Below are 25,694 nucleotides of genomic sequence, written 5' to 3' on the forward strand. Positions count from 1 at the left end.
CCCAAAAAGTATCTGAGGCAATTTCAACTCTCCTCCCACAGTGTCAGGTGTGCAAGAAAGAGATTGAAAATGTTTTCCTATAGCAATATTCATTTTTATTTCAAATCTTCACTTTCCAAGAATGGAAAATCTTGGTCTCAATACATTTCACTCTCCTTCATTTCCAGCCCACCTCTTCCTTCACCTCTGTCTGCACCCCCATCCTAGGGATTAACCGTGGTGTTTTAGCACATCTCAGATATCAGGGAAAGAGTTACATATGTTAGTATTTCAGAAATATTATCCTGCCTCACATCAGCGGTGCTGAAACACTGAAACAAGCAATCTTGATCCCAAACCAGACCAACCTGAATGTACCCATCTGAGTGATTGGCCTTTGCGGGGCAGGACTAAATTATAAAATCCATCCTCCTGTGACTTAGTCAGCCAGGCCGACAAGAGCTCTCTTTCCTCAGGCTGAGAGTTTACTGTCAAATGGAGATAGAATCCTCTTTACCTAGAAAGGGTGGTCACACCAGGTCATCCTGGAGGGAACTAAAAGAGTACATTGAAACCTAAGCTGACAGCTGCTTTTGCCTAGTAAGTGGTCTTTCTGCTCTAGAGCAGATGGTGTTGGCAGTGCCACGCAAGTCACTCTGGAAAGACACAAACACATTTAAAAGTTGGCTTTGACGTTCCACATTGAATATGCTTTGAGTTTATACCTACATTTAGAAAATATATCTTTTTGAGTTCACATATATATATTGTATATGTATATATATATCTTTGAGTTTGATACATACATGATATTGTATGCCCATATCACTAGCATTTATGTGATGTTTACTTGGCAGGCGGGTCTGTCCGTGAATTTTCAATGCCTATCTAATCCAGCGCTTGGAATCCACCCTTTCATAAAAGGTGAATGTCCACAGATAATATGCACATAGCTATGACACAATTCAAAAGCATTTTATCTATAAAATGACCCCTGGGGAGTCTTAGGGAAAAGAGTGTAACTAGCTGCTTTTCCCAGAGCTCCAGAGTTGGAGCAGAGTTACCTGGCTGCAGGAGTCCACCTGGAGTAGAAAATACTTGGAGCTGCGCCATGCTGAGTGTGGGGAGGAGGGAGTTCCTCACTTTGTCCTCGGGTATAACAGGTTCAGACCAGAGTGGAGGCATGCCAGGGGACCCGCAGAGAGTCAGCTTCAAGAGCAGCTTATCTCACAACTCAGGAAAGCCTCAGGTAGAAGAGCATCCCTAGATATCCTAGGACCAGCCAGAAGTACACAGGTGGTGACTCCTCATAATGGCTGTGAAGTAGGAGATAGATGGGCCCCTGGGCTGGCAGCTGGCGTTTGTCAGGTGGAGTAAAATGGAAGCTTTGTTCTCCCCCAGACGCTCCAAGGACAAAGCTAGTGGCAGAAGCTGAGCTCTGCTGAAGTAAAGAGATAAGATGACCACTCCTGAGGTCGAGGAACGCTTCCCTGTCTGCACATGCGCAGGAAGGCTCCTTGGGGGGGGTCAAAAAGGGAGAGGCCACCACCCCATGATACGTGTGGACATGCACCCCCAGGCCTCTGCGGTGGGATCCATCTTAGCAAAAAGTTGCGTACGTGTGTCGGGGAGGGTCCTGGGACCAGTCAGGTGAAAAAAGAAACAAGATAATTGGCCAAATGTAAACAAAGACCCGGAAGGACTGTCCCATATAAGGGATTTTAATCTCCTCTTTACTGCGCCCCTCATTCAGGACTCCCGCACTCCTCTCCGGGTGTGTATTTCTGCCTAGCTAACTTCTGACTTAAATAAGTAAACTTTCTCTGTGTGCTCTCCCATACGTTGTGCTGTGTCTCTAATAATAACCTTTGTACCTGTTTTTATATTTTTTGCCTCCTTGAAACATTCTTGTTTTCAAAGGGGGGAAAGAGCTAGGGCCCCTTTGCTTCTAGCCTCTAGCCCCTGGTGGTCGGGTGGCTAGGAGTCCTGGTTTTCATCCAGGCTTCCCAGGTTCAATTCCTGGGCAGGGAACTAAGATCTCTCTTAGGACCGCTCACTGCTGTCTCTCCGAGATCAGCTGTAGAGTGTTAGCCTGTACTCTTCAGAACCTGGTATTAGAATGAGACAAAAATCCAAGCTCAAATATAGATCTCATGAAGAGTTTAGGTATTTGGAACTTGGTGCCCGTGGACACCCTCTGTTTTCATTATCATCGTCATGATCGTTAACTTTGCAATTACATGTATTTGAACACCTACACACCAGGCACAGTGCCAAGTACTTTGTTTCTAATCATTGCAACCTCTCTGGACGTTTTCATTATCTCCACATTACAAAAGAGAACATGTGCCCCAGAGAGGGCTTACATCTAGGAACGGGCTTGCCTTCTCAGCTCAAAAATCTATTACTGGAATCTAAAAAAAAAAAAAAAAGGTTCTGAAGAACCTAGGGGCGGGACATGAGTAAAGACGCAGACGTAGAGAATGGACTTAAGGACACAGGGAGGGGAAGGGGAAGCTGGGACGAAGTGAGAGAGTGGCATGGACTTATATATACACTACCAAATGTAAGATAGATAGCTAGTGGGAAGCAGCCGCATAGCACAGGGAGATCAGCTCGGTGCTTTGTGACCACCTAGAGGGGTGGGATAGGGAGGGTGGGAGGGAGACGCAAGAGGGGGGAGATATGGGGATACATGTATACGTATAGCTTCACTTGGTTATACAGCAGAAACTAACACACCATTGTAAACAATTATACTCCAATAAAGATGTTAAAAAATTAAATTAAAAAAAAATCCATTGCTGACTCCCCGTTACCTAAAGTTCCCATTTGTATCTATATTTCAAAGAACCCCAGATGGAGCCACGGAGGTACCTCAGGAGTCGTCTCAAGGCAAGTCACAGAGTTCCTCCCTGAAGCACACATTTGATGAAGCTTCCCTGATTTCATCTATTTCCAATAATAGGCAGTCATGTATGATTTCATTTCATTTCTTCAGGGCTCTGCTCTGATATTTGATAAAAATAACAGAAAGAAAGAAAGGAAGAGATTGAAATAGGAAGGGTGGGAGGGAAAGATGAAAAACGACTGGCCTAAAGAAGAAAATCTAAACTTCTTAATTTTGGCATTTCCAGACCTTCAGAAACTTTCCCCAGGATATCATCCCTTAAGGAACCACAATCTCTATTCTTTTTTTTTTTTTTTTTTGCGGTACGCGGGCCTCTCCCGTTGCGGAGCACAGGCTCCGGACGCGCAGGCTCAGCGGCCATGGCTCACTGGCCCAGCCGCTCCGCGGCATGTGGGATCTTCCCGGACCGAGGCACGAACCCGTGTCCCCTGCATCGGCAGGCAGACTCTCAACCACTGCACCACTTGGGAAGCCCGACAATCTCTATTCTTGACCACTTTTACTCCTGCTTTTAAAATTGTAAAGCAAAAGCAACTTAGTTTGAAGAAGAGCAGGGGAAGAGAGAGAATTTAAATTCTGTGTCCTGTCTGATCTTCAACAGATCACGTGCCTTTATCTTTGCAATCAGTTAGATTCATTCCATAATGTTTCCTGAGAAGAAAATCCAAATGTTAAACCAAGGTAGGTAGTTATATTTGCAGTAAAACTAAAGGATTATTCTGATGGTATTGCAGAGAAGCTATTATCTGTTGAAGCAGATATAAGAGCACTACTCGTGTAATTTACCTTTAGAAGGCATCCTTTAACCATTTGCATGCCACACATTTCCTTTGATTACCACCGTGCTGCACACATGCTCAGGGCCGCCCTTTGACATGAATACTCGTCACAGCTGACACTGCTGGACACAAAATCATTTCTGACTGGCCAACTGGCTATGTTGACTCATCAGAATATGGATCTCTAATCTTTCTTAAGACGATAATGTGGCAACACAGAATGTTCTTTGATTAAGACAATTGCAAAAATATAAGCGACCATAGAAATAAATTTTCCAATAGAAAATAAATCTTAGAATTATAGAACATGCTTATGGGTGAATCAAAAACCCTGTACGTTTAATCAATGCAATGTCTAAATGATGCCAACAGTGCGTGCCAGAGATCAAATCTATTCTAAAATAACATCTGACTTTTCCTGAATCATTCCTTTTGCTGTTGTAAAACAGTGAGGGTGGCGCTTCCCTCGTGGCGCAGTGGTTGAGAGTCCGCCTGCCAATGCAGGGGACACGGGTTCGTGCTCCGGTCCGCGAAGATCCCACATGCCGCGGAGCGGCTGGGCCGTGAGCCGTGGCCAATGAGCCTGCGCGTCCGGAGCCTGTGCTCCGCAACGGGAGAGGCCACAACAGTGAGAGGCCCGCGTACCGCAAAAACAAAAAAACAAACAAAAAAACAGCGAGGGTTACAGGAATTTAGAAAACGACGTCTCAGAGTTTTCTCGTTGGTGAGTCACCTAGCAGAACCCGGGGCAGTGAGTAGAGCTGTTTACATGAGTTTGGTTACTCATTGATAGCCTCTCTCATCTGATGAGCTAAGATCTAAAGGTTTCTTTTAGAGAGGAAATAGGTGAGGAAGATAAGCTTATTTTGAGGTTGAAATGAACCTTAGCATCTCACTATCTAGTGAACGCGTGTCAAGTAAATCATACAAGTTGTACAGAGTGGATGAAGGCTTAAGGCGGAACATCTAGGGGCCCAATGTCACAGAGTCCTCCATGAATGGAGTTAATAAAATGATGATGGCTCAAGATAGAAAGCTTGAATTCCCACAGACACTCTGAGAAATATCTTCCTCCCCAGGGGCCAGTGAAGGGGCAGAACTGAGGACACAGTGATTGAGTGGCCCGGGATGCCCCCAAGCCTGGAGATGCTAGTTGGAATCAACTTTGGGAGAGACCATTACCATATTTTTAACAGTCCTCATCCAAATGTATTTAATTTACTGTAGCAAACTCAGAGTGGGATTAATGACAAAAAAAAAAAACCAAGGTGCGGTATCTAGCTAAGAAGCATGGGATTAGGTTTAGTCAGGTTAAGGGAAAAAAATCTATGCTTTCTGTGTCAGCCAATTCTATGCTAGAGTCAAAGACGAACGCTGCCTCAGATTAACTAAAAGATGAAATCATTTTTCTGACTTGGTGACAGTGAGGACGAGGGGAGCAGTATAACATGTCCTGAGGATGCTGTGTGCAGATGACAGGGGCCATCCTAGCCAGGAGGCTGGAAAGAGACAGCGGTACAGCAACAGGAAATGTAAAATACAGGAGGGAAAGAATCAGGACAGCTTAAGGATGTTTAACCTCGTCCAATCTGGAACTTTCCCTGTAGGCATGTTGATGTATTTGATATGGTCATTCAGTAGCTGGTGGGAAGTTTTGAAGCCCCCAGAGGTTACCAGTGGTTACTTCTAACGATGAAAAGAGAATTTACACAAGCAACAGCTTTGTGAACACAGCAGTGGCCCACAGCAATACTCTTCTTAACCCAACAGCAAGACTCAGGAAAGATTTATGATAGAAATCTTGAAATAGGACAATGTCTTGTGCAGAGTGGTGAGTGATACAGAAAGGCCTTCTTAGCCGCCCCAGGCCCACTAGGGCCTCTTTCCTGGGATAGTTTTCTAAACCCAATCTCTGGATTTTGACTTTTCAGTAAGGATCAAATATCATTTTCAGATATAACCCTTGTTAAGGTTATTGCTATTGGCCAGTTTTAGAAATGTACACTTTAAGTGGGGCCATAAGCACAGACACTTTTTTTTTTTTTTTTTTTTTTTTTGCGGTACGCGGGCCTCTCACTGCTGTGGCCTCTCCCGTTGCGGAGCACAGGCTCCGGACGCGCAGGCTCAGCGGCCATGGCTCATGGGCCCAGCCACTCCGCAGCATGTGGGATCCCCCCAGACCGGGGCATGAACCCGTGTCCCCTGCATCGGCAGGCGGACCCTCAACCGCTGCGCCACCAGGGAAGCCCCAGCACAGACACTTTTGAATGAAATAATCCTTTATGCATAAGTTACCAAACTTTGTATCACGTGATGGTGTTACCATGAGTACAGCTAATTGGCCAAGGGCAGGCAGGCCTTTGAGCCAAAGGCAGTCATCTATAACTTGGCCAGTAGCTTATGAGCTGGGGAGCCGTAATGATGCATAATAAGGACGCTCCCTAGGCACTTCATGCATATTGCAGTCAGATGCTCTCTCTCTCTCTCTCAGGGAGTTTAACTCAGGGAGATGGAAAAGAAAAGAACCTGAAAGATGCAGAAATAAGGCAGTAAACAGAAGCCTGAGACCGCCAGGTAACAGAGGCTGTTTTCAGTGGCAATAGAGAGGTAAGAGCAGTAGAGGCAAAATGCTGAGTCACCAAAATGGTGGAACGCTGGCATAGACAGTGAAAGATGTGTACTGTTGATGGAATGTGGACGTAACCAAAGGCCAACCAAATGAGAACAAGAAAAGGCTCTTGCTTGTTCTGAGCTTGCTATAGCAAGGGAGTTTGCTACTGTCACCTGAATTGGGGCAGAGGCTCAAAGGCAGGTAGAGGATTGCGAAAGCTCTGTAGTGGACAAAAGGGGAGGCTTCAGCTGTGCCCTGATTGGAGGCTGTTGGCTTCTATGGGGAAGCCATAGGCAGATTAACTAGAAGTGGGCCACCCAGTGGGGTTGGTTAGGGGTGGGTACTTCTCTTTCTCTAACTGGTTCTAAGTCGGAAGCAGGAACAAAAATTAGGGAAGCTGTCAGTTATTAAGCAGGTCCCAGCCATGTTGGACTGATTATTACAAAAGTTATTGTTTAGCATCCTAAACTGTGCTAGAGATAGCAATCTGGCTTCCTGCAAGTGTGACTTAGAACAGGTGGGCTTCCTGGGTTGTTTATTGCAGACAAAGGGTTGGTTTCCGGGGCAACTTGCTGCAGTGTGGGTCAGAGGTCTGTTTTTATACATGATCTGGCCAATGTCCATTTGTATATTCGATCTCTCAGGAATCTTTAGCATTTGTGTCTGAACTGATAATCCAGTTCTCCATATGACCTGACACTATGGTGCTTGAGACAGTTCCCCTATATTTTCTGCTTCTGAAATGTTTTCTGTTTCCAAAACTGGGACTGTTTTAGGTTTAATACAGAACCTCCTATATCCTGGGAAAGCCCTCAGTTCCAGGCAAATCGGGATGGTAGGTCATCCTACTTTTATACATTCTTTCAGTAGCCCTAATTAACTGAGTTAATAAGCAAAGCATTGATGGTTTTTAAAATCTCATTATGCTCAATATTCTCTATCCCTTGAAAAATAAAACAGCCTAGCTAACGCAAGGCAACATGATATCCTCGTTTTGTATAATCAGAGTAGTGAGAAGTACATTTGTCTAATATCATTTGCATATGAGTGCCATAGAATGCTGCCCTGGCAATTAGGAGGCCTGCGTTTGCTGCCAACCAGCTCTGTGACCTTGGATACATTGCAAAAGAGCATAATGGTCACCTGCGCACGTTGTGGACACAGTGTACAGGCTTGGTTTTGACAGTTCCTTCTCTAAAACTTCGGAAAATTGATTTAATTTTTGAGCCCAAATTTTCTCATTTGTAAAAATAGAGATTCTAATAATCTAGATTTTAAGATCATTGTAAGAAGCATATGAAATAATAATGTATGTAAAACAGTTATCCCATTGCCTGGCATGTAATATGCTTCAATACATTTACGCACGTTGCAAATATATTTTCTTGCTAATACCTCCTGTTATGGACTGAGTTGTGCCACCCACACGTCCCCCCCAAAAAAAATTCATATGTTGAAGTCCCGAGCCCCAGTAACTCAGAATGAGAGTATTTGAAGATAGGGCCTTTAGAGAGGTGATTAAATTAAAATGAGGTCTTAAAGGTGACACCTCATCCAATATGATTGGTGTCCTTATAGGAAGAGGAAATTAGGACCCATGCAAGTACATAGGGAAGATGATGTGAAGACACAGGGAGACAACGGTCATCTACAAGTCAAGGAGAGAGGAAATCAACTCTGCTGACACTTTGATCTCATAGTTATAGCCTCCAGAATCATGGGAAAATTTGCTGTTTAAGCCACCTAATCCATGATACTTTGTTATGGCAATCATAGCAATCTAACGTACCGCTTAAAGATGATACCATCCTAATTTAAATAAATAACTTGAAATAGAGTAGCAATATATTCAATATTATAATCTGCTATTTGGTTGGTTATTATTTGATTTGATCTATATCTGATTCTCATACATAAACAAGAAAATATCGTGCAAAATGTTTCTATTCAAGAGATCGCTATAGTAAGCAAATGTTTGAATGTCTCAGAATCAGTGGGTTTCTAATGATGTCTACTGAAATTACATTACTTTTGTGCTATATAAATCTTAAAATCACCTATTGGAAAGCAGATTTCAATTTTTTCACAAACACCTGATTCCTAATCTCAACAAATGAGAAAATCTGTGTTTCAAAGAGCAGTCTACAGACTCCATGACAAAATAGAGTGTTTTCATTGCCAGACAGGCAGGAGGATGCCTCTTAGAAGAAATGGCTGTTGTCAGGAGGGATTCCCTCTTCCGCATCAGTCAGGCTCAGTTGCCAGGACTACAGCCTGGCCTCAGGGTACAGTTGTGAATCTTCAGGTGCTGATGAGCTCTAGTGCGTTAACCACCACACAGCAGGGTACTTCATCCAGGGAACTGCTGGAGAGAGCCAGGGGTGGCCCTTGTCCTGAATCTGTCATCCCTGTGATAGATTAGCTTTTGATAAAGCACCCAGTTAAGGGAGGGAAGAATATTTCAGTGATTCCAGTTAAAAGGTCAAGGCTGCAACTTCAATGCATTAGACTTTTCAACCCAAAAGACTTCAATCCCTTTCTCTTAATTGTCTGATAACAGATGCAGGTTGTCTGCAAATGCCTGACTGGTTTTCAGAGAGACTAGGGTTGATCCATTTCCTACATTCCCAGAGGAGAGTGTGAGCTACTCTCACTGAAGAACCAACTATCAGTCTGGCTTTGGTGTCAATTTCCTCCAAAAAGACAGGATCAGTGCAAGAGAATAAAATCAAATTGAATTAAAAATAAAATAAAATAAAATAGGCCATCTTGCCACGCTAAGTTGCAACCACAACTAAAACAAAGTAACACCACAGCAAATATGCTGTGAAGCACAGTAAACTTGCCCTTTCAAGAAAAAGACATGATAATTTGGTGCCTTTCATTTGGAACACACACCGGAGCTTTGAAAAACAAAAAAAACTTGAGACAACCAAGCTCATGGAGGTTTAAAAAGGCCAGCAACATGGAGTATCTAGGAAGGAAGAAAATATCAAACTAGTATATGCAGAGTGCCAAAGCATCGCATCAGTGTGAAGACCCAATTTAGTCGGTCAGCTACAACTATACCGCATGCTTTGACGGCAGTTTGGGATATTTGGGTCTCCTGTAACATCAGCCTCCACATGCTTCTGAGCTCGATTCTCTTCTGCTCCCCTGATGTTAGCTGGGGGAAAGGGATGAGGGTCAAGGTTGGAGGGGGACATGAATTGCTTCTCAGGCTGTCAGAGAAACAGCTGTTCCCTCCTATCAGGGACTGGATTTCAATCACGGTGCTCTTTACCTCTTTTCCAGTTTTCCAAATTTAAATTCTATAAACATTTGGGTATTACTTATTACTACAGAAAATAGCTACACTGATTTACTTTTTAAATAGCCTTTCAAATATTTTGAAATCATTTAGCACTATAATTTGAGAATCCTTAGTTTGGGGAATGTTTTGTTCTCCAAGGAGACAAATGGCAGTTCCCAACCCACAATTACAAAGTTAAGGGAATGTTGCCTGTGACTCTAAACTCTCAACTTTGTTTTTCCGGTCAAATGAAAAGGAAGGTTAGGGGAAAAGAGAGTTTAAGTCTTTAGTCTTTGGAAAGTTTGCTCAGCCTGCAAAATCCCTACCAGTCTTTCGCCTTTTCCAGGGACTGTGGCAGTGAAATGCCTGATGACTATAACTTAAAACAGTTTTAATAACCTTCTCCAAAGGTATGATTTTAATTCAAATTTATACTTCTGTTCTCTCAAAAGCTGACTTCTTTCATGCTTGCTTAATTCCTTTCTTGCCTTGTGCTACCGTAATTATTTTAATATGAATCAAATGCAAAAGGATAGAATTTTCAACCACATCCCTTTACTTGATAAAGTCCTACGTTACACCACGGCCCAACTCAGAGCCTTCTAACAACCTTGAAGAATCTTCTCCAAATGGATCTAGTTCCATCCTCCTGATTATCCTACAGCATCATGTTTGTCCCACCTATAATAGCACTCAACACGTCAGAAATGTCTCTCAACACTGGATTATAAACTCCTTGAGGAGAGAAATAGTACATGATTCTTCTCTGCATTCTCAGGGTCCAGCACAGTCCCTGGAATACAGGTAAAGTAAATCCTTATTGAATTGAGTTTTCAAGGCTCTGTTGAAGTCAAAGACATCTTTGGACACCTCTGTTTTATGAAAACTCATCCATGATCCAGGTGCTAAAAAATAAAGACAGTCCCAAGACAATGTTTATACATGATAGTCTATCTTTGTGATGATTTTCTATAAAGTTACAGAAACAGTCTCAGACCTGTAACATGATGCTTATCAGGGCCGTTGTCCTCGGGATTCATAAAAATTATTGAGGGAAGAGCTGATGTCAAGATCCTTGCAACTCTGCAGGCCAGAAAAAAGTAGCACAACATATTTTAAGGTCCATGCAGCTCTGAGGGCTACAGTTATTAAAAGGGTGGCTAGAGCATGTGAAGGACCTTCTGAGTTCTCTCTCTTTCTATTTCATCAGGAAGGGCAAGAATCAAAAAGAATCAAATCAATCTTTGCCTTGCATGCTTGTCTCGATGACCATTAAATTTTCTCAGTCACATATATTAGTGACACCTGAAAAGGGCTTGTGAGTTCAGAATGTGACCATGACTTTTCTTAACATACTAAGGCCTCATTCAATAAAAGTGTATAATTTACTCTTTGCTGGGCACAATGTTAGATGCTGGGATTGTGGCAGTCACTAATGTTTTCCTACTCAGAGTCCAATTGTCTTGCCCCTTAGTTCCTTATTAATTTTGTTCAAGCTAACAATGTGCTGAGATGAAAGCCTCAGCTTCCCGGAGTCTCTCAGAATTGGGGGCGGCAAAGCAACACCGTCATGGACAATAACATATAAACTAAAGGTTTCTGGGAGGTCATCCTTATGCATTTAGGCCATGTGGGGGACAGGTCTCTGATACTTGCAGCTGAGTGAAGACAAGACAGCCAGGCGAACCCAAGTTGGAGTGTGGCAGTTATCTGCCTGAGTAATGACGGGGCTTAAATGTTGACATCTCATATCCTGAGCCTTTTATCTCTCTACCGACCTGAAATCTTCTCCGTGGGTGGATGAATGAGAAGAATTGAGGAAATACACCTTCTCCTGTTTTAGGGAAGGAAGAGGATTATGGGCCCATATGATTACCATTCACGGCGTGGGCGTTTGCTGTAAGGCAGCATGCGTGTGAATGAATCCATTTGGATTTGGGAGTGTGGTCCCCGTGGGTAAAGAAGTGAAGTTCAAAGTGAAGGTCATTTCCCACAGTGCTATGAAACTCCTCCAGGGCAGCACTCTGGCCCTTCCCGGGGAGGAAACTCGATCACTACAGGACACAGAAGGCATTTATCTCCTATTTCTCTAAATCCAGATTTCCTTACAGACACTGCCATTGATGCCCTTGAAGAGGAGGCAGTCCAGGGTGAGAATTTCCTTATTAGCAAACAAATTATGGCTGAAAGCCAAGACCACTGGTAGAGGAGTATTGGGTTTGGGGAGAGGGGGCAATGCTAAATACAGTGAAATGGCATGACTGAGTTTCCTGCCTCTTTGTTGAAGTCACCTCAGTCCTGAGATCATCTTTGTAACCATCATTCGCTTTTGACTGGAGAAGCAAAGTCCCTCCCACTGTCACGGGTAAAGATAGTAAGAAACTGGAAATGCAAGCCTTTGAGGAGCCAGGATCCTCTATAGGGAGCAACCTCATCCCGATAACACAGAGATACTAAAGCGACTCCAGCTGGCCTGATGGGTGTTCTGGAGCTCAAACAGCTGCTTCCGGACGGAGCATTCCCACTTTTCACAGCCTTTTGGCAGAAAGAGTTATTGGCTCACTCATGGGATAGAAAATCTTTCCAATTAAGCAAGTTGTTGTAAAGGCACAAGGAGGGAGCTGGCAAAGTTTCCTGGAGGAGCCCACCTCGAAGGGCAGCCTGACTCCACACCGAGGGCAAGGGTGCTCTGTGCACATCAGACGCTTTAGTCACAGACAGGGGACCAGGGTGCCTAGGATAGGGTCCTGCCCATTTTTTCTGTATTATCTCATTTCTGGTGTTGGAGTCTTTAATTTTTTCAATCATAACCGTAAATCCTTTCTGGGCAGCTGTATGTGTGTGTGTGTGTGTGTGTGTGTGTGTGTGTGTGTGTGTGCGCGCGCGCGTGCGCGCGCGCACATATGCCTGTATGTTTGGAGAGAAAGGAAAGTGGGAGGGAAGAAAAAGCCTCCTACTCCCTGGAGAGTGATATATTTGCAGTCAGGAGAGATGTTTATAAATAAATATACTTAAAGTACTTTCTGAATGGCTCGAATATGAGAAACATAAAAAAGAAAGGATTGGACTAAAATAACAAGTGAGTCTTAGGAAAGGGTCTTGCTGTTTAGTTTAAAGAGTAGGCTTTTTTCCCCTCTCCATCACCTGCCTATCCGGTCTGGGCTGATTCATCTCGCCAAGGCCAGTGACTCAGCAGAGCGTACGTCCAGCAGCTACTGAGTGACACCCCGGGAGCTGCAACTGTTGGTCTCTGCTCTTCTGAGCGGCAGAGTGACCTACAAGGCATTGTGTCTTTGTTCTCGCCGTTCCTGTCTTGACATACATGCGCATGGCTGTGTGCATTTTCTGCGCGTTTCCGTGTTGCCTCCTTACCATAAAGTAACCCAGTAAAGGGCTGCTAGATAGGCCTCCTGCAGTCTTCTGTCTCAAGCCTGCAACTTTCTTATCTGACTTGACATTTAGAACAGCTAGATGGCTCCAACCCCTGGCAAACGTTGCTTGGAGCTGTGCACCGGGGGTGTGTTGCTTTGTGATATGATTAAGTAAAAGCACACGCTTTCTCTTTTGTTGACTTTCTCTGTGCTCAGAACTGCAATCAACCCAATCAGTAAAATCCTGATGCAGCAGATGAGAAACCCCAAGCCTTCCTACTGTTACCAAGAAAAGCCCATACTCAGCTCCCTTGATCCCCTCAAGGGAGTTTACCCTTTACCTGGAGACCAGTAATTTCCCTCCATGTTGAAAAGCACGGAATTGCCATTAGATGGAGCTCAATGAAAGAAAGAATAGAGGATTGGCTATTTCTGGGTTAGAAAGAAGTTTTAATGTCCGAGAGATGAAACCTCCATGTAAATTCAATAGACATCTCTCGGACATCAATGTAATCAGTGCAAACTCATAAGCGTGAATATCAGTGAGGAAACTGGTAAGTGTGGAATATAAGGCTCTAGGAAAAGATCTCAAAATCAAATAGAATAATCTAGTTGATATGACAGCGCGTAGAGCATACGAGCAAAGCCAGGGTCCTCGTAATGTGTAAAATGAGATCTCTCTAGCTTGTTCCCACTTCCTTGCTGCTCGGGCACCCACACCGCCATCTCACAAATGGAGCAGACTAGAGTCAAAGAGACGTGCAGCCTGAAAAGAGAAAGGTTTACGGTTAGAAGGCAGTTGCCAGTCTCGCTCTATGCGTTGGTGGCACGATGGCCGAGCCAACTGCCCAGCCAGGCAAGATTGTTCTCCTTTGCTTTATGGATTGGGCCAAATTAGGTTGTACACGATCCTATGTGAAATAGGGAAAAATGTATGTGTCGTGGGAAAAGTACGACCCTTCTGAGTGACACAGGGGGAAAAACCCCTGCAGATGTTTGGTAACACCAAGCCAGTAATATAATTTAATGGTATCATCACCATTTATATTCCATTGAGTGACACTGGGAATTTGCGAAGGACATTTCATTTAAGCACTTCTGTGTGGTGAGGTTTTCTACTCCTGTAGAGCTCAAAACATCAAGGGAAAGAAAAGAAAAAGAAATCATTTCACTGCATTTATTCGTACCCATACTAAACCACAGTATGTGAGTTCTGGCTATAAGCATTTAAAAGGTGAATTTGGTTCTATGAACTGATCTGTACTGATCAGTTTTTGAAAGAAGTCATTTTTCTGCTCTTTTCTAATATACACATATACAATTCTTCCCTTAATGCAGGGATTGACCATTTGTCCTTTCCTTTTCCCCTGTAGACATCACTTGACACATGAGAAGAGATGTGCCTTTAACACATTTGTTTGTAAATCAAAATATGTTTTAAGGGGCTTCCCTGGTGGCGCAGTGGTTGAGAGTCCGCCTGCCGATGCAAGGGACACGGGTTCACGCCCCGGTCCGGGAAGATCCCACATGCCACAGAGCGGCTGGGCCTGTGAGCCACGGCCGCTGAGCCTGCGCGTCCGGAGCCTGTGCTCCACAACGGGAGAGGCCACAACAGTGAGAGGCCTGCGTACCGCGAAAAAAAAAAATATATATATATATATATGTTTTAATTGCAGTGGGGCAGTCTTTATTACACTGTTAGGAATAATTTCAGAGGCAAAAAACACATCTTTTAGGAGGTGAATAATTAAACTGTTGTAAATCTTTTCACATAAATAGAAGTTCATACGCTAAGTGTGCATAGTATTAAATATCCCACAGAATGTAGTAAACTGTGGCACTCTCTACACATATGGTAGGTGTTCCCAGTTTGACCAACTAGCTCTTGCTTTCCAGAAAGACGTCCCAGAGGTCCTCAAAGATTCCAGAGATCTGAGCTCCTCCACCAGAATTCTGGTGACAACCCCACGTGCCTTCACTGACATCCTGATTCCACTCTGAAAATGACCTGGTCTTGAGTCTAGTTACATCTAAACACAGAGGTGGGAAGGTATCAGGAAACAATAAACTTGTTCTTGAGTCTCCAGGAAGATACTTCCTCCCAAAGAATCAGGGAAGAAATCTTGAGATGCAGGAAGGCAAGATGCCAGAAGAGGGAAAGGACAACAAAGCATAATTAAAGGGTCGTGACCTTAGCCTGTGGTTCGACATGAGGCTTACCAGTGAGTGCCTGGGTGGAATATTAATTTGGATTTCTATTCCTGCAGTTACCTCCTTTAAAAAAGAAAAAAAAAATGTAGGACTTAGTGACTGACTGGAGAGTGAGAGGGAAAAGGAGATCAGGAGGATATTGGATTCCTGACGTGGATGACCAATGGGTGATGGGCTCTTCACTGTGCTCAGGGTGGACACTTCTATAAGTTCAGTGCTAGGATAAATGCAGAACATGTCTGTCCGCAAGGGTAAAAGTGTTATAAAGCACGGCAGTACTATGGCTTTATATTTATATAATGCCTTGTAGTTCTCCAAGTATTTTCAAAAACACTGTCTCTTCTGATACTCATAGCAACCCAATAAAATATGTAGGTTAGTTATCAATAGCCTTGTTTTAGAGATAAGAAAACGGAGGCCGCAAAAGCTTAAATGATTTTCCAAAGGTCAAGGGGGAAATAGGTGGCAGGGTGGGGCTTGAACTTTAGTTGGCTGACTCTAAATCTTTAGGCCACTGAATTTAGTATTTAATTATTTTTCATAACTTTATGAGTGTTAGGTTGCTGGTTTGAAATTAGAGTATAAAGTCTCTGAAGCAGAGGAATCATAGCATATATTTAGTTCTGGAGTTGCTTGATCTTAGCACTATTGATCTTTTGAGCTGGAAGTTGTCCTATGCATTGTAGGGTGTTTAGTAGCATCCCTGGCCTCTATCCACTAGACCACTAAAGGCCAATAGCCTTCTCCAAGTTGTGACAGGTAAATAGGCAATCAGTCATTGCCAAATATTCCCTGAAGGGCAAATCACCTCTGGTCAAAAATCAGTGAATTTAGTCGTTACACAATCCTGGGCACTAAAGGGAAGCCCAGCAAATTCCTGGTGATTGATTGAAAGCTAATATGCATTCTGAAACGTTTTTAATAGAAAGCAATCAAACAGGGAAGTTAAAATGGAGTGTAGTCAAGGCCATTGCCTTTTTAGAGATTGGAATGGTGCCTAACAAATCAGGAAGGCTGTGATGGTGACTGTCCTTGTGCTGACTAGCAGACTTAGTTTAATAGGGATCAGTTTGGGAACAGAAGAGGGACATTGTTTCTCTCCAACGTAGGTATGTGCACAGCCCTGCATCTCCCTGCACACAGCAACAGTGACTCTTGAGTAGAGGACGCACTCATGTATATTTCATTTGTTTAGAAATCCCAGCCACCATGCAAGAGCTCATTAACGGGCTGGGGTAGAAGGAACCCAGGACTTGAGCACCTTGGGAGTGGAGTCTATTTCTAACCCTGCTACTAATCAAGGAGTAAGACCTTTGGCAGGTCACTGCCCGGCTCTGAACTCAGAGTCCTCATTCATAAAACGGGGAGGTTGGAATGTATTATCTTGCAGGTACCTTCCAACTTGAACATTTATTTATGATTCTATGATGCAGGTCCTCAATCCTCTATTTGCAAACGTAGATATTGCATGTGTTCCTGAATTCAAACTCTTCCCATTCTTCCAAAAATAGTAAAGTGCATAAGCTAGTTTTTATAACGCTTCCAGTGAGGGCTGAGGCAACACTACCAAATTAAACACATTAGTATTTCTCCAGGAAAATGTATGGCTGTTCACACTCAGTGAAATAAATTAAGGTAATTAACAGCCTTTCATCTGTTCAGGGAAGCTTTTGTTGCCAAATGGGTTTGCCACAAATACAAACAAACAAAAACCCCTTTGGTATTCAGACCACTTTAAACTTCAGAATTGTGGATATGCTATCGTGTATGTGTACTCAATTCTGATTATTGATATTTCACTAATAAATCATGCTATAGGTAAGTAAAGTCTGTTAAATAAGTCTAGGTATACTTTTTTTTTAACCCTTTGAGAGGTATAGTTTCATTAAAAAAAAGAAGGTCTTTTCTTAATATTTATTTTCTTGGTTCCCCAGTTTCAAAGTTAACACAATAGGCATTTTTTTCAGGCCTTGACTTTTATTCTACTATTTCAGTATGACGCACAAAATTATTATCCCAGGTAATGCGTATGGGAAAAGTACGAATGAAAATGAAATGAATTCCTTCTTTAGCTTAATGTAAAAGCATATAATAAATTTCATGAAAATAGTAACTGAATGAAAACTTATCAAAATAAATGTAACAAAATTAACAAATAAAATATTATTGTTTGTTTGTCTCATGTTATGTTAATTAGGGTCACGTTAACCTGCAGTTTGGCAAAATGAAAAGGGAACAAGATTCAGTAAATATCCTTCCCGGGGCAGTAATACCAGAAAGCTTGGGTCGTTTCCGCCTGGGACGGACGTCAGGCTCTCAGGTCGGACATGAGTCTCACTCCTACGGGGTCTCCGTTTTCCAAATGACTATTAATAGTACTGCCAACCATGGCACCTTCCTTCACTCACGCAGCCCTTTCTGTCACATATTAATAACACTCCACAACAGAAAAAAACCTCTGAACTAAATATGTTTAAAAGTCTTTACCAAATAGAACATGCGTGCTCATGGTACTGAAGGGGAAAGTAAGGGAGGTCGTGAGTCGACAGTAAACGTCATGCGATCTTTCCGTCAGGAGCCAGGAGCAGAATACAATTGTCTCGCACTTCCTGCGAGCAGCCAAGTGTGAAGCTGCAGCTTTACATATTTCAAGCCTAGAGAAATGAGAGAGAGAAAGTGTTGGGGGAGGGACAGAGGGAGGAAGGGAAGGAGGGAGGGAAGAGTTTGTGAAATGGTGTCGGTTACAGAAAATTTCCGTGCAACGTCCACCGGTTCAGTTGCCCATTTCGTCTCATTCATGACTCTGCTGCTGATTAATGTCAGTCACGGTGCTAGGGGTGGGGACTACAGTGATGAACGAGACGCTTGAAACTTAAAGCTTAGTGATATAAACAGACAGTAAACAAGTTAAGAAAAATATAATTTCAGATCAATGCTGCGCAGGAAAACAATCGTGTCATCAAATGACACGCCACTTGTACGGGATGCTTCCGATGGGATTGTCGGAGAAGGCCTTTCTAGGAGGTGAGAGTTAGACTGAATCCTGAAGGAGGAGAATAAGTCGGCCCCAGGAGGCACTCCCAGTGCCAAAGCCAGAGAGAGGAAAGGGCTTGGAAGAGAAAGGAGGCCCGGGGATGAAGCGGGAGAAGAGGCAGGCTCCAGGGCTGCAGGGTCAGTAAGTCAGGTTGAGGAGGCCGAGATTTAGGCAGGGACAATGAGAAGGTCCTGAAGGGCTTCATTCAGCAAAGGAGAGATGGGCTGGTTTATATTTTAAAATGAACATGTCAGCTGCTTTGTGGAAAAATGGATTGGAGAGGGGCAAAAGTCAGAGCACGTCTGAAGGCTGATGCAGACGAGGATATTGCAATTTAAGAACGTTCTATTAGGGCTTCCCTGGTGGCGCAGTGGTTGAGAGTCCGCTTGCCGATGCTAGGGGACACGGGTTCGTGCCATGGCCGCTGAGCCTGCGCCTTCGGAGCTCTGTGCTCTGCAACAAGAGAGGCCGCAACAGTGAGAGGCCCGCGTACAGCAAAAAAAAAAAAAAAAAAAAAGAACGTTCTAATACACTAAGACTAAGGGCTAGTTAACGAGAGAACGAGATATTACCTTTTCATATCATTGTCCTCCAAGCCTATAATTTTTATAAGCTTTACGTGTATCTTTTTATATTGTCAAATTGCAACCTCTTTATGATTAAAATACAGATGCATTTCTTGGTGTGGATGCTTTTTTATAATCCAAATATAGACAAGACTTTCACGAAGACCATATTGTTAAAGACCTAAGCATTCACTCTGTCATCAGATGAACAATTCCTCTTTAACTTGTTCACCTCCTGTAGGATATTAAAGACTTAAATTTTATTTCCTTTCAACCTTTATCTTCCTAGATTGAAAAATATCTGTCTCATATATATGCCCCTTTATTATTGTATCTATTTTCAGTCCTCCTGCCTCTCTTTTTTCTCCAAGTTGACTAGTGGATTTTCTTGGGGTGTGCAATTAGCACGGCATCTGAAAAGCCGACCGTGAATCCTATGATTTATTTTGTTTCTTTTAGAGCAAATTTTTACCTTGTTTTGGAATTTGTATTATACTTCAATGGGTCAGCAGTTTGTTTCAGCTCAGAACCATGAAAGGTGAAGAGGACTGAAAGGTGAGGAGGACATCTGTTGTTGTTGTTGTGTGTGTGTGTGTGTGTGTGTGTGTGTGTGTGTGTGTGCTGGCTTTAATGATCCTATTGTTAAACTTCTTAATCAGGATTTCATATGTTGATGTCAACTTTAGTCATCCTGTTAAGACTAAGCTTTGTGTTCATACTCATAATGACTTGCTGTTGAGTTGGTTTTAGTGACAGCTTTTGTTTGCTACACACCTCATTGGCTTGCTTACCAACACCAGTTAGATGTGGTTCCCTCTTTCATATCCAAACCAGAACACATTTGGGTATTCCTGAGACTGTATAGAGCGTGTCTCGTTTGTTATATGAACCTAACCTACCTTGTTGTTTTCTCATATTAAGAAATGTAAATCTACTTTGCTTTAGTGGAGCTATTTTGGTAATGTTCAAGCAATTTTGGTTCTGTTTAGGGAGTGAATTCAAGGTTTCCATCACTTGATTTGGGCTTTGCTAATTTTGTCCCAGTAATACACCATTTTGATTTATCTAAATAAAACATTGCTTCCCCTCCCCTCAACCAAAAGACTCTGCTTTCGTGGTTGTCTGAGTAGCCTCAGTGTTCTCACTGGTGAAATGAGGTTAAAGGAGGGATTTAGTTAGTTATATGTTGGTGTGTAACCAATTTCCAAACCTAGCAACTTATAACAACAAGAACTATTTACTATCTCACAGTTTCTATAGGTCAGGAATTCAGGAGCAGCTTAGCTGGTTGGCTCTGGCTCAGGATGTCTCATGCAGTTGCAATGTCTGCCAGGGCTGCCGTCACCTGAAAGCCTGAAGCTAAAAGATCTGCTTCCGAATGTTCACAAACTGAATGTGGCTCTTGGCAGGAGGCCTCAGTTCTTTCACAGGGCTGCTTGAGTGTCCTCCTGACATGGCAGCAGGCTTCCCCCGGAGGTAGGAATCCAAAAGAGAATGAGGCTGGAACCAAAATATCTTTTATGACTCAGCCTTGGAAGTCACATTCCATCATTTCTGCAACATCCCATTGGTTACCTAGGTCAGCTGTATTCAGTGTACACCCAGGCATGAGTACCAGGAGGTGAGAGTCATCGTGGGCCATCTTGGAGACCCCTACCATAGGACGTAAGCTAGAACAGGGAGAGGCATACAGGGGAGGAAGAGGCCGTGGAACCAGACACACGCCATGACAAGGAGACCAGCTGTTGTTCTTTTGGGGAAGTCCCACTGGCTAGATGCAGAAGCTGGAAGGTGTGGTAGCAAACGCCACTTCTAGAATGTAGAGAGCTGTGCAGTGTTACACATGTGTGGATCGGGCATCAAAACATGGCATCGGTTCATGTCAGAGCAGGAGGTATTCTGATTCAGATGGGCACTAAGCAGCATCTGGAAAAATATTTATTATTCACTTATATATTAAATATTTACTGAAGAACTATGGGCACTGGGCACTAAGGATACAATGGAAAGATTGACTCCCTGACATCATGAAGCTTTGAATTTAGGAAGGACTGCGTGTAAGTGAAAAGGTCACTATAATGCGATGAGGTATGTGATAGGAGAAGCACAGGATGGTGGGGATTTCATAAGAGGAACATTTGACCATAATTTGAAAGGTCAAGAGAGATGAAAAGAAGAAGTGACATTGGAACCAAAGCTTGAAAAGGAGTTGGAGGTGAAAGACAGGAAAACAGAGAGTATTCTAGACTATGAGCATAGCACAGGGAGCAGAGATGACCCTGGAGCAAGAAAGAACAAGTCCCCTAAAGCAGATAAAATGTGTCCGGAGCTATGCATGTAACCCTGAGAAGCAAGAGTGAGAAGGGAGTGGCGATCCAGTGCAGGGTTTCAGATGGGGTGACGGGGCAGAACCACAACCTTGGGATAGGGGGAAGCTCAAGGGGAGGGAAAGGAATGTCCAGCCCTGGAGGCACAGGGATTCTCTGAAGTCTTCCAGACAGGAACTGTGAGACTGGAACCGACATGGGCGGGAGGTCACAACAACACAGGCAGCATCTAAGGTAGGAGGTCTCTAAACATCTAACCATCTAAGATGAGAGGTCTGATTGTTCATATCAGAAGCCATCACCTTCATGAAAGTGCTGGGATAGGGGGGACCAGGAGAGGTGGGGAGTGACCCTGAGAGGATGAGGCAGTAGATGTGCACAGGAGTCCTCAGACAATAGTGTCCAGAGGATAATGCAGAAGTGAAGATGATGCAAATAAGGGTCAGGAGATAAACCCACAAACTCTGGACAAACATCCCTTCATGCAGGGCCCTAAACTTCTTGCCAGGAGAAGAGTAGCTTCTCAGAAACCCTCCCCAGACTAGACAAGATGAGTAAGGGGAAACTGGCCTGCTTCAAATTAATGTCACAAGAACAAAGCAGAAATGTAGCTATCCCTGGAGCCTAACATTAGAGCAGACCTGCGGGAGTCAGACTGGGTCCTGTTGCCTCCATTAAATCAGAGATCTTCAGGATTAGATTGGGAGATTGCATGGGCTGAGCTTCCAGAAAGGGCTCATCAGTGGTCCTGATGGTGGAGAAAATAAGTAGGACCCAACATCCGACGGTTCTTGACCCATGGAAAATGTGAGGCTCTGCATTATTTCATACCGTGGTTCTTAAACTTTATAGTCTGCATTAGAATAAGGTGAAATCCTTATGAAAGGCAGATTTCTAGGGCCCACCTCCAGGCACTCCAATTCATCTGATCAGCAGTGGAGTGCAGAAATCTGTGTTTTAAGAAGACTTGCTGGGCAACATTGATGGACCTAGAGATTGTCATACTGAGTGAAGCAAGTCAGTCACTGAAAGACAAATATCATATGATATCGCTTACATGTGGAATCTAAAAGAAGGGGTACAAATGAACTTATTTACAAAGCAGAAATAGAGTCACGGATGTAGAAAAAAAACTTATGGTTGCCAGGTGATAAGGGGGGGAGGGATAAACTGGGAAATTGGGATTGATGTTATACACACTTCTATATATAAAATAGACAACTAATAAGAACCTGCTGTATAGCACAGGGAACTCTACTCAATATTCTGTAATGGCCTATATGGGAAAAGAATCTAAAAAAGAGTGGATATATATATAACTGATTCACTTTTCTGTACGCCTGAAAGTAACACAACATTGTAAATCAACTATATTCCAATAAAAATTAAAAAAAGAAAAAAGACTTGCGGGTAATTCTGAGGCCAAGAAGGTGGCAGATCACACTTTGAAAACAATTATTTGGAACTTAAAATTTAGCCTAGTGGGTAAGAGTGTGGCCTCTGTGTAGATATCAATGCCCAGCTCTGTCACGTCCCACAGTCTCCCAGAAGGTCAATCTATGCCTCGGTTTTCTCAGCTGTAAAAGGAGGTGATGATACCCACCTGACTGTGAGGTGGCAGAGGTTGGACAAGTTAGGAAATGTAAAGTACAGAGCCTGGCACAGTTTGAATACTTAATGTTAGCAATTAACTGCAAATTCATGCAAATAGTGCTTGAAAAAATGTTACATGTGAAATTCCAAGCCTCATGGATTTTTTCAGGGCTAAAGATTTATGGTAGAAGAAAAAAGAATAAAATTTACATCAAAACCCATTTCTGTCTCAGCTGATCTGTCAAATACTTTATTTCTTTCTGCCTGAAACTCTTAAACTCAGTATAATTATTTGAAAATGTTAAAAATGGGAGGAAGTTAGAAACAATATTGGAAACACTGATTAAATGGTATAAAGATGATGATTGTCATTTGTGTGACGTGCTTCTTGCCTGTCCGCATTCAAAGGGTGGTGTGCGTGATGAGCTCTGATGGGGCCCCCTCTGTCCACCCCACCACACATCATGCTGGTCAGTGGGTGATACCACGCACTCGCCAAACTCGCTCGGCACTGATACTTAGATATCAGATAAGATAACTCGGCCCTGACCTCTGATTCGCTACAAGGAAGACAAGATTGATGGCAGCTTCCACCTCTGTAATTCTCAGCCATTTCCCTCTGTAGGGATATAAGGCAAGTCATATTGTCCCCATTTTTATGAATGAGGAAGCTGGAGCCCAAAAAGTATACGTGGCTAATAAAAAAGAAAATCAGTATTCAAACCCAGGCCTTCAAATGCAGTCTAGTCTTTAAAATATATATATATATATATTTAATAAAATGTTCTTTATATATATAAGATATATACATATCTTACTATGCTGTTCTTTTATATAATAAAAAGAGTGACCATTAAAAATAACATTCTACCTACCATTAAAAATAACATTCTACCTAGGACTCAAAAAAGAGAGAGAGAGAAGGAAAGCAATACACTAACTGTGCCCATGAGGAACAGTAAGCTAGTGATATCACAGTCTAAATGTTTAGGTACCCTCACTTGAGGGGCCTCAAGTATGACACCTTTGTATGACACATGTAAGAACTATACATATAAAACCTGTACATATAAAATGATTTTGAGCTCTACAGATATGCAGAAATAAACGTCATGGCAGTTGTCGAAATAAGAGTAATATGATACAAGGGGTGTTATTTGATGGTTGTATGGAGATTCTGATAAAGGGTATTTTCACACCTGCTTTTGAGAATATGTAGGAGAACCATACTCAGTACTAGTTATTGCGCACCTACTCTGTACTAGGAATTTTAAAGAGGTGATCTCATGTAGTCTGAACACAACCAGAAGAGCTGGGAGTTGGCGTCCACATTTAGCAGAAGAGTAGCTGAGACTCAGAGTAGTTCGTCCAGTGGGCTGGGACTTGTAATGATGGAGAGAGTTGCTATTTGAAGTCTGGTCTGTCTGACTCCAGTCCACAGGGTCTTGCTCCTACACCAGCTGCTGCAAATTAACGGAACCTAAAGAATTCTCATTTCTTTCTCTTCCGATTCCTTGATGCTGAGTCTGCTAAAAACCCATTCTCATTAATTGACGTTTCTCCCAAATCTGCTTCTCCTCCTGTGTTTTCTCTCTGTGACTCCCCCGGCATTCATTCCAATTAGTCAGGCTTGAAGCCTTTCTTTCATTCATCCCCCATCCAATCTGTGGACCAGTTCTGGCAGTTCTAATCCTGTCTTCATTTTCACACCACTCCCCTATCTCTGCCCGACAGAAACCACCTACTGTAATGCCTCACTACCTCTAGCCTACTAGATGGAAATAACCTCTAAAATGGTCCCTGATGATCCCTGCTTGTTGATATTTACACTTTTGAGTAAACTCCTCTCCTTGCGTGTGGCCTGGGTTTGGCAACTCGCTCTGTATGAATAGAATAAGGCACCATAAGTAGAATAAGGCACATGTGGTGGGAAATCACTTCTGAGACGAGAGTACAAAAAGACTGGTTTCCACCTTGCTTGCCCTCTTTTGCTCTCTGCCACACTGACTTTGATGGACGCTGGCTGCTGTGCTATGAGCTGCCCCTTGGAAAGGCTCACGGTGGCAAGGAAGTGCCTTGACCTATGGCATCGAGGAACTGAGGTTCCCAGTCCAAAAGCCTATGAAGAGTTGAATCCTGCCTATAACTACACCCAGATTTCTGACTTACAGAAACTATAAGAAAATGAATGTTTGCTGTTTTAAGCTGCTGTATTTTGGGATAATTTATCATGCAGCAATAGATAACTAGTATATTTCCTAATGGGTATGCCCAAATCCAGGAATAGCACTGTTCATTTTTCTGCTGCCAAATTAAACTTTTAGAAATACAGTTCTGATTCCATCATTCCCATGTTCAAAACTTTTCAATGAGTCCTCATTTGCCTGCAGAAAGTATCTAAGCCTCTCAGCTTGGCAATGATGATGCTTTATCACCAAGTCTCAGAACACCAGTTAATAATTAATTAGGGATTAGTTGAGTGCAATAGTGTATAATTCAGATATCAGCTGAGGCTGCTCTGTCCCTTAAAGGCTAAATAAGATTGACTCAAACCACTGCTACACATTTTTGTGGAAGATCCAACATCCTTCCCAAGATTCCTACCAATTCCTGGTGGGTTTATGTTCTCACAGTCACCTCTGGCTTCATTTTGCTTCTGCTGAATTAACTCAGGGTATGGATTACCTCTCCATCCCACGCCTGTTACGGTTCCACATCATGTCAACCCAGATATGGAACTCTGTCCCTTCCCTTGACACACACACACACACACACACACACACACACACACACACACACACACACACACCACACATAAATACTTCATACAACACTGTTGTGTGAAACAGACTTTACCAAATTTCAAGAATTTGCCTCACAGCTCAAATAACTTAAGTTGAATACTAGACATCACTATTAAAATATTTTTGGAAGGAAGGCAGAAAATAAAATATAAATTACTTTTGGTTTGTATTTGCACAAATACTGGAAAGAAGCACTAGAAAGTAAAAAGGCAATTA

At 42.9% G+C, this 25,694-nt stretch overlaps 1 protein-coding gene across 1 annotated transcript in view; it reads right to left on the reverse strand.

Annotated features, from left to right (window-relative positions):
- Positions 1-2,972: 2,972 nt before the first annotated feature.
- Positions 2,973-25,694, reverse strand: part of LAMTOR3 (late endosomal/lysosomal adaptor, MAPK and MTOR activator 3) — a 125,120-nt gene continuing 102,398 nt past the window's right edge. Inside the window, exon 8 of the mRNA XM_060147622.1 lies at positions 2,973-2,989. Within this exon, the coding sequence (XP_060003605.1) occupies positions 2,988-2,989 (2 nt within the window). The 3' untranslated portion in view covers positions 2,973-2,987. The remainder of the gene's footprint in view (positions 2,990-25,694) is intronic.

This window comes from Lagenorhynchus albirostris, chromosome 4 (genome assembly GCF_949774975.1).
Source record: "Lagenorhynchus albirostris chromosome 4, mLagAlb1.1, whole genome shotgun sequence".
Taxonomy (NCBI): Eukaryota; Metazoa; Chordata; class Mammalia; order Artiodactyla; family Delphinidae; genus Lagenorhynchus; species Lagenorhynchus albirostris.